General features: G+C 39.0%; 1 protein-coding gene across 2 annotated transcripts in view; it reads left to right on the top strand.

Moving 5' to 3' along the window:
* The first annotated feature begins 530 nt into the window (after positions 1–530).
* The window catches only part of LOC107092731 (lipoma HMGIC fusion partner-like 3 protein), a 45,319-nt gene continuing 31,270 nt past the window's right edge, over positions 531–14,579 (top strand). Inside the window, exon 1 of one of the 2 annotated variants that reach the window (XM_015387360.1) lies at positions 531–1,629. In XM_015387360.1, the coding sequence (XP_015242846.1) occupies positions 1,203–1,629 (427 nt within the window). In that variant the 5' untranslated portion in view covers positions 531–1,202. The remainder of the gene's footprint in view (positions 1,630–14,579) is intronic. The other variant, XM_015387361.1, reaches the window with a different exon arrangement.

The following is a 14,579-nucleotide window of genomic DNA, read 5'->3' as shown; positions in this document are numbered from 1 at the left end:
GTTCAGCATGGGGGTGAGTAGAAAATGAAGGCTAATCATGTTTTGGGTGTACTATTCCTTTAAAAAGGGTTATTGTATTGTATTTTATTATAAGTATTATATTGTATCATTATATTAAAGAAAAAAACAAAACAAAAAATAAGAAAACATTCGAACTGTAAATTTACAGTCATATGTTTATATTACTGTTTTTATATATTTAGCCTATTTTACTACTTTTCACTTTAAAAAATATTGGAATTGTCCAGTGAGCTGTTCCAAACAAAATGTATTTATCTATTTATTTTAGGGATGCACTATTTTTATTCAAATTGTGATTTTTATCCACAAACATTCATTTTTATTGCTTTTTTCGTTGAATATATGTGTAGTTGGTTGTTGCATAACCTCCTTGTGTTAAATGCTGAGTGTTGCTCTGGTATTCGGGTTAAAGGGAGATTGTCATCCAGCTGAAAGCAACGCGGACGCGCATGTGCTGCTGATGTGTTTGCATCCGATGCGTCGTCAGTTCCTTATATGTTGACGCAGCGTTCTCCTCAAGGTGTGTGTCATCTTTCGCACGAGCACACGCGCGCGTGGCTGGCGGACAGGCTGTGGGTCCGTCCACCATCTGTGCGCCCCTCCCTCTGTGACTCGCAGCATCACCGGCAGCTCAGTGGATGCTGCTGCCTCTCCATCTATCCCTGCTTCACGGCCAAACAGAGGCAGGCGTTATATCTGAATGCGTAATTTGCAGTGGGACGCTTTGATTCGTGAGCCGCTGCGTCCTTGTTAGTGAACGCGACCCCATTTGGAGACGTTTACTAATAACAAGCTGTTGCTTTCAGCTGAAATTCATTTTTAAACGCGTCTTTCTCGGTGGGATTTTTCCAAGTTTGTCCAAATGCGGCAGCGATGAGCTGCGAGCGAATCAGAGGGAGGCGGTTTGAGTTGTCAGAGTCACATCCAGGGTTCAAGCTCTCCTCACTTTGCTCCTCTGCCTGCTTTTTGGGGGATGCGACGTCATGAGCTGATCCCGCCTGACAGATGTGCTGCAGCTGCACAGGCACAGATAGTCCGATCCTGATTTTTTATTATTATTTAAATGATAATGCTGCAAAAAGGAAGGAGGGAGAAAATCTTCTTATGAGATAAATGTGAGGTTCTCTCGTTTTTCCACTGACGGATCGCAAACCTTCATTCATTTTTCGGCTCTGCGTAAGATGATACCTGGATCTGCCGCATCAATGCTACCATCTGCAGAAGCCGCGAAATTGTACCAGACCAATTACGTCCGCAACTCCCGTGTAATCGGACTCCTGTGGGCCATTTTCACGATCCTCTTCGGCATCGTTAACGTGACCATCTTCTCGCAGCCCTATTGGATCGGGGATGGCATGGACACCCCGCAGATCGGCTACTTCGGCCTGTTCCACTATTGCATCGGGGACGGACACTCCAGGGACCTGGACTGTCAGGGCAGCTTCACCGAGTTCGCCGCCATCCCCTCCACTGCGTTCAAGGCCGCCTCCTTCTTCATCGGAATGTCAATGATGTTGGTGGTCACCTGCATCGGCTGCTTCAGCCTCTTCTTCCTCCTCAGCACCTCCACCGTCTACAAAATCTGTGGCTGGATGCAGGCAGCATCAGGTAGGTTCAGAGACCCGAACATCAGGTATGAAATAAGATCAAAACATTCAGCTTTACAAGTCGAATATCCTTAAAAACCCTCTTTCTGTTTCTAATGTCTTTGAACCCTGGATGGTGAAATAGGTATTGCTTAGATCCAGTGGCGATTCTAGACAAAAATGTACCGGGGGGCCCGCGTGTTTCCATGGGGGCCAAGAAAAGCTTAAAATAAAAAACAGAGCAAAGGATTCAAATATATTAAATAGCCGGATGAAGTGAAATTTCTGTTAAATTAGGTATAATTAAAATTCCATGTCTTATTAGGTCATCATACATTCATAATTCAGGAATTTTACATATTTTTTTTTACTTAAAGCTACAGTGTGTAATAATTACAGGGATATACAGTCAGAAATGTAATATATTATACATAACTATGTTATTTATCATCATCTACGAGCTCAGCCTCTTAACCTGAATATTTGCGTTGCCTTAGAATTCGTTATTTATAATTACATAGGAGCGGGTCTCGCAGCCATGGAGGCAGACATCTTTGCGCTACGGCAGCGCAGAGCCAACAAACTAGCGATTGCGAGATCGCCAAAACGTCACAACGATGTAGAAAAAATAACGGGTATATTTATTATCTTAAGTCTACATGAAATCTATACCCTACACAGACTAATGAAATACTATCTGTAAAATTATCTATGTAAACAAACCTCATCACTTGAGAAGGTAGGTGATGCGGACGTCGTGGAAGACATTTTGTCCCGTAACGCTCGCCGTACTGTTGGGGGGGAGAAGCGGTGGGGGGGAGATGTTCATGTTGCTGCAGTCTGCAGTCTGACCGCTAGATGTCGCTAAAAGTTACACACTGTAGCTTTAATTTAAGTTAAAATTACAGTTTTCTATAAAATCTGAATTAGAACTCAAGAAAAACGGATACATTCAGCTGTAAAAATTAGAGTATTTTCGTTTTTTTTTTTTTTTTTAAAAAAAAACATTTAGCAGATAAAAACTGGGATCCTATCTCAATTCCACTGAAGCTATCACCTTATTGTTTTTAGATAATTAAACAGAGTTTGTAAAGAAAAAAAAAAAGAAATAGATCCAAAGGACCTATCATTAACCGTGACTGTGACAGCGCATATCATCATTAGAATTTTTATCGAGTTTTATGTCTACAGTACAGGGGCCAGGACATGGTCTACAGGGGCACTGGCCCCCTTTGGACCCTGTTTAGAACCGCCCATGCTTAGATCATAACTCATGAGCTGATTAGAACAGCTCATAACAGCCTGACTAGAAGCAATTTGCTTTATGTGTTTAAACACATAAAGCACTGAAGTAAACATTGCAAAAAATATTGCTGTCATTGCAACTGCCAGGGGCAGATTTAGGAAATTTGGGGCCCTAGGCAAAGACAGGAGGGGGGACACACTTAATATCATAAAGGACTGGTTATACTCCTGCAGCAGTGTGTCGCAGGTATGATGCAGACATTTTTGATTTATGCTCAATATTGAAGCGCTATGTTATTCCACGCCACAAAGCAAAAGGGAAAAAATCGCAAACTAACTGTGGGTCTAGATATTGCAGACACAGGCGAAAAAGAGTGGGGATCCAGGTGGAAAAAGGGTCCCAGCGTTCTCGCGCACCTCGCTCTTCCAGCTGGTCCATTTTCAGGAGTCGTTTTTTCACAATCATGGTCATACAAACAAAACAAGCCAGTAAGGAGATGCATAGTGTAGAGCAGATGTAGAATTGACCAATCAGAGGCCTCCTGTCTGCGGTCACCTACAATTTTGGAGAGCGGGATGGGGACATCTCTGCATTCACTGCAACACCTTTCGAAGTATAAATCAGCCTTAAGCTTTCGCATCAGTGGCGGCTGGTGGAGCTTTCTCCAAGGGGTGCTATAAATTTAAAATAGAGTTATACATAAAAACCAGTAAATTGTATACTAAATTATCACACTAGTATATTTATATGAATGCCAACAACAAAAAACATTATAAAAATATGTATAAAAACAAAACATAATTTCATGTACAGGTTTACTTTTTGTACATCAATCTTACATTTTTTAAATGTATAAAAACTTTTTATTTTCTGAGAATCTGTTTATTTAAGGGCAACTATGCAAATTAACAAACCTCAAAAAAAAAGTACAATATATTTCATTTTTTTCCATGTCAATTCTTTTTCATTCATCTTTGCCTTTTCTAAAAAGTGCTTTAGATCAGTCCTAGCTGTCTTTATCCATGCTGGCTCAGATCTTCAGGTTTGAAAAAGGAGGCCTGGGAAAGCAGGATAAAGTGTTAGCCTCGCTAAATGCAGTTAGCAACGCTTTCTTGCTAAACCAGGTCCTGGAAAAGGACCGTTCTTGGGCCTCTTTCTCTCTCTAATGCGTCTCCAACTCAAGCGACTCGACCAGTCGGTCACCCGCAAAACGTCTGCACTGTCATGTGTATTCTCATTATCAGTTCATATGAAATCGTACGAAAAGTTTATGCGCAGTATTTCGTACGTGTTTGACGTTTTTTACGTCGTATTTGGTCGTATTTTTACGTCTTGCCTCGAGACAAGATATCCGTGCGTATGCGCATCTTACGCACAATTCAATAACATAGAATTTAACATACAATTAACCCTAACCCTAAGATACAAAACAGCAAGCAACCTAGTGAGAGACATCATGAAGTAATTATTGCACTGTCCGTCCCAGTTTTACGTCCGTCCGCGGATCTGCTTTTTTTCGTCTGTCTGGCTGCGCATGAGCACTGATATGTTTTTTCGAGGAAAGTGTCAAAAACGTACGAAATACTATGCATAACTTTTCGTACGATTTCATACGAACTGATAATGAGAATATGTTGGCACTGTGGCGGGAGGTGGAGAGCAAATAAACTTCCTGTCAGCTCAGAGCGAGCTGCGCCCCAAGCTCTCCTATAGCTTGGTATTACAGAGGAGCTACTGCGCATGTACAGCTTTCAACGAGAGTCAATGGACAAAGATTTTTGTGCTGCATGGTGGAAATACGTCATATATCCGACGAAAAATTGAATACGCTTTACAAGTCAAAAAATATTAAATATGTATCTTGCACATCTTACATATTAATATATTTCAAAATATTTTAAATGTTAATTTAAAATTAAATTACAAAAAAAATTCAGTTTTTTATGTCTTAATCAGGGTCATTGGGTGGGTGGGGCGGCGCCCTAGCGCCCTCTATTGACCTGGTTCTGATGGCATTTTAGGGAAAGGATTTTTATGAAAAACATGATTAACGTGCACAAATAAGGAATAGTTTTATTAACCATACATGTAAACAGAGTTTTATGGGGCCCCCAGGAACTTGGGGTCCTAGGCATCTGCCTAATATTGCCTAATGGTTTTGCAACTGCAATAATAGAAAAATATACATTAAAAGGATTTAAATGTCAAATTTAAAATACAGTTAAAGAAGTTGATAGGCAATAGAACATACACTGGCTAAATTTTGGTCTACTGCTAAATTATTATTATTTTTTTTTTTATGTTCAGGGAATTAATCAAGAAATATTTTTTCATATTGAAATACACCAACTTAACAGATGATGTAGATTGTCCAGATAGTTTTTTTTGCTTGCTAAAATAGTCGGCTCAAGGTTAGGAGCATGTGCTTTGAAAGATAAAATGAATCTGTGTTGCATAAAAATATAACCATTAACCAAATTATTTCTCCCATGGTTCTTGGTGCTATTGTTATCAGGAAGCAAAGCCTAATCATGCTAATCTTAAATAACCTACTTTTAAGTATTTGATTTTTTCATGTCACTGCATTAGGGATACAGTAGGTACTATTGTCACCTTGAAGCATGAAGGTTCAGGATGTAAATCCTGGTTAAGATCCTTCATTGTGCTGTTAGCATGTTTCCTCTGTGCATCCATGAAGCGTTTTTCTTCTGTTAAAAGGCTATTGAGTGCTGGACAAAGATGCCAGCAACTCTGTAATGACTGCATATAGAAAATATGTTGGTAGATTGTAAATTTGATCTATCTTAGCTTTCCTATTTATCTTTTCCAACAGTAAATCTTTACACTCGAGTAAAGTTTTTCAATAACTCTGATTCAAGTTTACTATACAAAATATAGTATTTCTAAAGCTCTGAATGAGGCCTACAGGGAGGATTTTTTTCCTCCATAGATTTGCTTGGTGAAGCCAATAAAGAAATATTTTAATTTGGTGAAGATTCTTATCCAGATCATAGTCATTGAAAAAAGAGAAAATAAAAAAACAATCCAATGGTCTTTGTTTCCAAGTTTGAAGACGTTTCACTCCCCATCCAGGAAGCTTTTTCAATTTAAAATGTCTGGAATAGTGTTGAGTTTTAAGTTTTATACAGTAGCCCATCAAAACCTTGTTTTTTTGTTGTTTTTTTTTAAACATGCAAATAGATACGGATGAAGGGGTCGTCCCATTCCATTTCAATTTGCATGTTTTCAAAACAAAACAAGGTTTCGATGGGCTACTGTATAAAACCTCGAATTCAACGCTATGCCTGACATTTTGAATTGAAAAAGCTTCCTGGATGGGAAGAGAAACTTGTAAACAAAGTCCAGTGGATTGTTTCTAATTTTCTTTTTTTTTGAATATTTTAAGTCGAAGAGATGGAGATGGAGATGGAAATTGTATGAATACAATAAATTTAATGCAAAAATAGCAACCCTGACCCTTTAAAAACTATTCAAGTGCTGTCCGTGGTTCTGAAATATTTGAATATACATTTTATCCAATTCAATTCCATTTAAACTCAAAAAACACTTTATTAATCGCAAAGGGAAATTAAATGTTGCAGTAACTCTAACCTTTTATTTTTAAATAAGTCGAAGAGATGGAAATAAAAATTGCATGAATACAATAAATGTAATGCAACCCTGACCCTTTAAAAACTATTCAAGTGCTGTCCGTGGTTCTGAAATATTTGAATATACATTTTATCCAATTCAATTCGATTTAAACTCAAAAAATACTTTATTAAACGCAAAGGGAAATTAAATGTTGCAGTAACTCATACCTTTTATTTTTAAACAGTTGTTGTAGGTGTTGATAGCTGTAGGCAGGAAGGATCTTCTGTAGCGGTATGTCTTGCACCGGATCTGGAGAAACTTTTCATTAAAGGATACTAAAAGTTGACCATAATCTTCTTCATGTTATGAACAATTCTTCTTTGTGTATTTCTGTGAAGAATTCTTCTTTTTAGCATTTAGCATTAGGCTTTCTTACAGAATAATGTTCACTGATTTGCACTTTTGCACTGACAACAATAATGGCAGTAACTATTCACATCACTATTCTAACGTTTAAGACAAAAACAAAGAATTCATGCTCTTTTCAGTTCTGTTTTTGGAAAGAGCAAAAAAAAAAAAAAAAACTGGTTAGGCAAATGAACGAGCCTGCATTATCATCTGCATTTTCCACAGTTGGTAAAGCGTGATTAGTTTAGATTGACCCTGAACTGGTTTTGCAGTGCACATTACACCCTGCCTTGCCACCCCTATCAAAATGTTCTGGCTGTGCCACTGCTTGCACTAAATGATCATTTAGTTCTCTAAACACGATTGAAATTGCATGACTCTGTCCCTTTTAAAGTTGCTTACATAACACAGAATGAATGCAGCCCGATCACAGCTAACATCATAAGCAGATTTCTGTATAATCTTCTGCCACGAAAAGTAGTTTTTTTGTTTTTGTTTTTTTTTTGTCTTTGTGAGTCAGAAATGGTTTTAAAATAAATTGAAATAAAGGTCAATGGTTCAGAGAGTGACAACATTTTGGCAGTTGTGACTATGATTGAATGTCATAACCCATGAAATTACCCCTCATCTGGGGAGTTCTGGCAGTGATCAACACAAGTCCTCTCAGCTGAACCAGTGGTCAAAGCTTTGAGTTTCATGCTCTAACCCAAAATGATAGGAGTCTTTGGAATGGCTCCATCTCGAGTCACTATGCTAGCTAGAATTAAGGCAATAAGCTTGTCTAATGAGGACACTGCTGGGCTGTGTTGCTCTACTGCAAAGAGATGAAAGAGAAAGCTAAGAGTTGAGGCGTTGGTTGTGGCAGTCTGACCCAAGGAGTCCTAACGAGGAGGCCTAGCTTATTAGTGCTGTCAAACATCATTATTCTTGGCTGATGTTTAAAGTCACACCTTAGCCGAGCAGCCCATGGGGAGGACAGGTGGCCAATCAAAAACCCCACACCATCAGCATGATAGTGATAAATGGTATGACAGAGTGCCAAGAAGAGAGCAAAGGAAAGAGGAATGTGTTTTTGCTTCCTTTTGCAGTTTATCACCTTGAAATATTTTTGGAGCACAGTACACAGTTTATGTCAAACTGCATGTTATTAAAACAAACCAAAAGGAAAAGTGACTGTGGATCAGCTTTAGGTTGTTTTCTGCTGTGCTGCTGCTAGGAGGCTTGGAGGACGTTAATGACACAGTCAGTATTCAGGGCACTGCTCTCTTCTACATGGCATCAATCTTTCTTTCTGCTCCTGCAAGCATCATCACGGGTCATTCCACAGACTTAGATGCACATCTTTTCAGACTGATGGTACAGCTTTGAGCTATCTTACAAACAACAATATTGTTTTTTAAAACCAATGAGTGGGGTATGTGTTGCAAATGCATGTCTGTCTGCCTTAGATTGCATATATTTTACTTATAGTACTGGATAGAATGTAATTAGCTCTGTTATGAGTATTTATTTACTACACAGTGGCCATACCATGAAGTACCAGACAATTGCAGTTTAAGTAAATCGGTATCCTTTAAATGTATTCATGTCTATTCAACATTTTAAAATTTTTCCTGTTATACCTAAAAACTGTATTTTGTTTTAGTTTCTTTTCATTTTATAAAAGTGTCACGATTTGGCTATGGTTAGTTGACCCAAAAGCAGACGCAGGGAGGTAGAGGTGAATCTCTTGTGGATTTAATAGTGAGTTAACAGAAAACAGAGGCAGGTTATCCATAAAACCAAAAGGAAAACAAAGTCCATACAAACATGAAACCAGGAGTCCAAAAATTCAAAACATGAAAACTAGTCAAAACGTACCAGAAACTATTGAGACATCAGGGGAATCACAATCATAAGGAGGAAGGCTCAGAGAGAAGACTTTTGAGCATGTTTGACGAGGACCCAGCAAAGAGGAACTGAAGAGAGAGGGCTTTTTAAAGGAGACTGAGACAAAGAGAGGGCTAATGAGGAAACTGGGAGCAGATGTGCACAGAACAAGAGAGGGAAAGAGCTAGAGAAGAAGGAGAACACAAGAGGGCAGCAGAGAGCAACAAATAGAAAGCTGGAAGACTAGAAACAACAACAAAATAATAATTAAACTACTAGGACTATAAAACATGGAGAAAGGAAAACTAAACACTACCACTAGAAAACAAGGCGTAAAGCAAGACTGGATACTCTAAAGAAAAACATAACAGAAACCTGATAAAAAGAACAAAGAGATGTGCATAATCATGAGCCCAAAGGAATATGACATTTTCTATGAAACTAAAACTCAAAAAAGTAGGGTTAGCATTTGCATTTAGCTTTCTGTACTCATATACCTTTGCATAAAAGTCAGTGCAATTAGTAGCATAAAATTCAGTCCTCATGTAAATTGGATTACATGAGCCACTGTTCTGTCAGAGCAGCATACCCATGGTCAATTCCTGTTTATCCCTTTAGCTTTTCCCTTTAGGTTTCTACAAAAAATAAACTTTAAACTACTTCAGCGGGCGTGTATCCCATTAGTCTTGTACAAAAAAACTATTTCATTATTTAGTTTTTGGTGTTTTTTGAAGCTTATGATGATCTCACCTTAAATTTTTTTGTATTTTTTTTAACGTGATACACGCCTGTCAAGGTAGTTTAAAGTCTATGTTTTGTACAAAACTAAATTTAACGCAAATCTGACGTCTTGCACATGCATATTGACTATGGGTATTCTCATCTGATGAGGTATGCTGATCTGACAGAGCACCACCCTTGGCTGAACAGTATATTCAGAACGTATTGTCATACCGAGGTTACTGTGATGAATACAAAGTGAATATCTGAAAGGACTAATTGAAGTGCAGTTTTGTTGACGTATATTATAAAGTTGCATGAACATGCCGAGGTAATATTTAGCATTTTGGACAAACTCCCACAGCAGCACATAACTGCAGCTGACGGAGATGATGGCGCCCAGGATGCCAAATTTCACTGAGTTTTAAAGACATACTATGCAACATTTTTCAGGTCGAACAAAGGTTTTCTCGGCCGCCCTGGTGGTCTGTAGGGGAAATACCGTACTTGCAATTGCAGGAGCCCTCGGCCCGCACCCACAGGCTCAGAAGTCTCGTGCATCGCGAGAGTCGGCCTAGCTTTACGGCGAGAACTGCTACACGCCCCCAGTGAAAGGCATGCTCGTTGCTAGCGCAGTGGCGATATTTGTGCAGTTATCATGGCGGAACCAGCGAGAAAACAGCAAAGCCCATGTCGGAAACATGCTAAATTTTCAAACTCGCAATTTGGAACAAAAAAGTCACTTACCGCAGTAGACATGGTAATTCAAACTCAAAACAACCGCGTCTGGCTTGACGGAGAAACCAGGAGAACAGCTGAGCATATTTACGACAGTGCACTTTTACTTTTGCCCTCTGGGGGGAGCCTCGCACATTTTAATATTTTGCAGCCTGTTAGTCTTTAAACACTGGAATACACTATCCCACCACGAAGCATAATGTAGGCAGCAACATGCAATGTATTGTATGCTTTTATTCAGCGAGGAAAAGAGAACTGATAGGACCAAAATTACAGTCCAAAATGTTTTCAGCATAGCTAACAGTGCTCACAGCAGCAACAGTAAAGCAGTAAGTCAGTATCATGCTGCTGTGGTCTGTTGTTTTTAGCAAGGAAAGGTCGATCTAAAAATGTGAAAAGCGGGTCAACTAATCGAGAGTTGAAATCACTGACCCAGGTGGCTCAGAAAAACCTAAGCACAGCCCACCTTTATGGTTGCTTTGGTAAGCAAAACATTTCAGAATATATGTCAATATGGAGATCTGATGCATTTGAAGACTTTTCATAGCATTGCTGAAGCCAAAATGATTGGGTCTGTCATGAACTTCGCTTACCTTGCTTCAGATTGCTGCAGCTAAAATCACCAACATGTAAAGATTTGATTCCATTGCACAGAGCTTATTTCTAGGGAAGTGAGAGCTTTCTCATATCCCTTTCCTTCTCATTGGAAGTGGTTTTCTTTTGGGGATTTTTGGGGAAAATGATAAATGTTTTATGAGGTAGCCAGCACCCAGGACATGTTAGAAGTCTCATAATGTCTATATGGCAGCCAAAGCTGAGTCCACAAATCTATGATGCATCTATAATGCCCTAGATGGAGTTGGATGCTTTTTTTCTGGAGCTATTTCTGGACATCTGTGCAGGTTCACTACATGCAGATTGGGGGGTTTTTGTTTTTGCTGAATACCTTCACATTAGCTCTTTGTTCCAGATCTCATTTCCCCATCTCCTTTTCTATTATTAAATCTATACAGTAGGTGCTGTTCTTTCCCCTTCTTTATTTCTAGCCACGAGTCTCCTGTCGTCTGCAGACCAATTAAAGAATACAATGAGGTCAGTTATAATTACCTCTATGTTTCATATCTATAAGGACTAGTTATTCCTTTTTTGCATAATGTGCCACTTTCTGCAACATTTCTAAGCTTAGCGATTGCATGGTTGGTACTAAGGCTGCAGCTTATGATTAATTTGCTGAATAATTTATCCATAGATTTTTTTTATTAATAGATTAATAATCTGATAGCAAAGTTTCCTTGAACCGTTTTCTATTAAAGATTTTCTACAGATTTTAAACCAGAGTATCTAAAACGTAACCACTTGCTGAGTTCTGGATAGAGCACATTGAGACAAAAAAGGCTTTTTATCATGAATGCGAAAGGTTTATATTAGGGATGCACGATATAATAATATAATAATCGGCCCCCTATCAGTATCGGCCTTAAAACTGAATATCGGACATCGGCCACCCCACCGATATTTAACCCGATATTTGATCAGCTTCTGAGTTTCTAAAGTCTAAAAAAAAACAAAATTAAAAAAATACTACTTCCTTTTCTTCCTCAAAAACTTCTTTTTTACAGACTTAAAAACTTCTAAAGACGAGGGAAAAAATATTGATACATTAAAATATCCCAATATCTTCATATGCTGATATATTGCCATTTAAAAACACCATATCAATCTCTTTTACTAATGAAATATTGCTATATGTCATCGTTATGCTACGAAATCCCCCGAAAATTCACGAAATTTTGCCATATTTTTATATGTTGATATATTGACGCGGTATCGATCTATTTTACTAACAAAATCTCACAAGAATTTGCAAAATATCACGAGAGTTTGTAACAGAACGATGAAATTTCATGAGATTTTAAAAGTAAAATAGATCGATACCACGTTTTTAAAAATCTATTTGATATCAGCATATGAAAATATATTTGAGTATATTATTTTTCAAAATGTCAGAAATGCATAACAAAACTGCTATTTTCAATGACTACTTATTTTTGTCCAGCTTTAACATCGGTATCGATATCGGTTATCGGCTACATGAGTTTTAAAATATCGACATATCGGATATCGGCCAAAATCCCAATATCGTGCATCCCTAGTTTATATTTCTTTACACATCTGGTATAATTACTGCTCTGTGTGGGTTGCTCCTATAGCTGATGGAGCTTATTAGAGTCTCAGTGAACAGTGAAACCAACCTTAGAAAGGTGACATTAGGGGAGTGGCGGCCTAGTGGTTAGGGCATAGAGCTTGGAATCCCGAGGTTTTGAGTTTAAGCCCCACTCCCACAGACTGCCACTCTGGGTCCCTGAGCAAAAGACCCTTAACCCCACACTGCTCCCCGGGCGCCGCACAATGGCAGCCAAGTGCTCCCCAAGGGGAAAGGGTTAAATACAGAGAGTTCATTTCATCGCTCTGTGCTTGTGACAGTGTAATGACAATAAAAAAGCTGGAAACTTCCACTAAAGACTAAACACACAGCTGTTTATCAGTAATTTCATTTGACCTTGTGAGTAACCATATAAAGCGCTGAGCAACTAATAAGTGTAAGCAGTTGTTAACAAGTGAGCAAATAAACAAGAGATTAAAACCAATCAGAAAAACAACATTGGAGAAGGACAACTGGAAATATTCAGACATCAGAGCTCAGAGAAAGCAGATTGATGCTGAACTCAGATCTTGGTGTCCATCCACATATCATCTCTTCATCTCTGTCTGGCTTTTACTGTGACGGTCCATTAGCTCTATAGGGAGGCTTCTCTGAAAGCGGCTTTAGAGCCTTGTTGAATGTAGAGGTGGGGAATGGCAGATCCATCATAAGAGCAATGGTCATAAAGCTGCAGCTTTATGGGATAGGAGCTGCTTCACTTTTACAGAGTTAATGCAGGGAATTAACAGCTTTTGAAGGACACCCTTTCAGGCTCTTAAAGCAGATCATTGTGGCAAAAGGAAACTGATTCTAAGGGATGTTATCTTTTTTTCATGATGTTTCAAAGTTCAGACCCAAATGCAGAAAACAAACAGAGAGACCAGGGAAAAGACTTAACAGGTTTTATTGAAGAAGTTTAGCAGAGGGAGAAGTGTTGCTCAGAACACCGCTCAACTGGAACTGTAAAGTGAGGGGAAGACACAGCGGTTAGTTCAGGCTCAGTGGGAAATTTGACTCGTGAACTTGGGGAAGAGGATTTGGTTGCTGACTCACGTTTCCAGAAAAAATGTTGAATCCTTGACTCCTGCCTTTGTGCCGTGGTTCCAGTGTTGGTCTGATTCGATGGAGGGCAGAACAGGGTTTACCCAGAATGCGGTTGAAACTGACTGCCACTCAGATTTCCTGCGGTACTTGAATGGGTCATAGTGGAGAATAATCCTTTTCTCAGTGAGAAGCTCAAACGATCTCTTGGGGAAAGTGGACCCAAACCTCCTGTTTGAACCCCAGCTCAGTTTAAAGCTCAGTTGATCCTTCCAGGGAGAGAAGGTCCGAGAAATCCAGTTTGCAGGATGACTTCCTGCCAAGAGGCAAAGACAAAAAACAAAGTTAAACTGAGGTTGACAAAAAGCTCAGCTTGACTCAGCAAAAAAACTCAGCTTTGTTTAGAGTACCCTAAACTGGCAAACACTCTGGCGTCGAAGTAGTGGCAGTCAGCAGCTTAAGAACACTCCGTTTAACGAGGAAACCATCAGCAGGTGTGTGAGGAGGCGGACCAGAACCAGGCGCCTCCTGGTGGATGAAGGGAGACAAACACAGAACCACAAACAGAAAAACAGGAGTCCTGACACTTTTGCTTATATTCCTACAAGATCTTATAAAAAGGAATAGAACATATTAAATCCTTGACTTGCAGAGAAGTTTGGTTACCTTTTAAATTTCAGGCATCTTAGTAGAATACATCTTCTTCAACAGTGAACTAACTCATATTAGGAAAAAATGAATACAGGACTTATCTAAACATAAAATACATACAAGGTCTAACATTGCTTTGATGAACCAGCTTGATTCTTTAGAAGTATACAGAGTAAATTCGGTTGAAAGTTGTTTGTGTTGGTGAAGATTCTCAGTCATCCAGGTCATAGTCATTCGAAAAAAGTCAAAAAAAACAATCCACTGGACTTTGTTTCCAATATTGAAGACATTTCGCTTTAACCTGACTCCGCCAGATGGATTTGCTCCGCATATCCATCTGGAAACCTTCTGTAGAAGTAATTTTGGGAAGGGGCGAAAATACTGGTTAGCTGATTGGCCTATGTTGGTGATAGACGGGCCAAATAAACCAATCAGATCAACATAGCATATGACGCAACAGAGCGACGACGAAGAGGAGCCAGCTGATAGATCAAACTCTTGC

This window comes from Cyprinodon variegatus, unplaced genomic scaffold (genome assembly GCF_000732505.1).
Source record: "Cyprinodon variegatus isolate N-32 unplaced genomic scaffold, C_variegatus-1.0 Scaffold392, whole genome shotgun sequence".
Lineage (NCBI taxonomy): Eukaryota > Metazoa > Chordata > Actinopteri > Cyprinodontiformes > Cyprinodontidae > Cyprinodon > Cyprinodon variegatus.
This window is presented reverse-complemented; position numbering and strand designations above follow the sequence as displayed.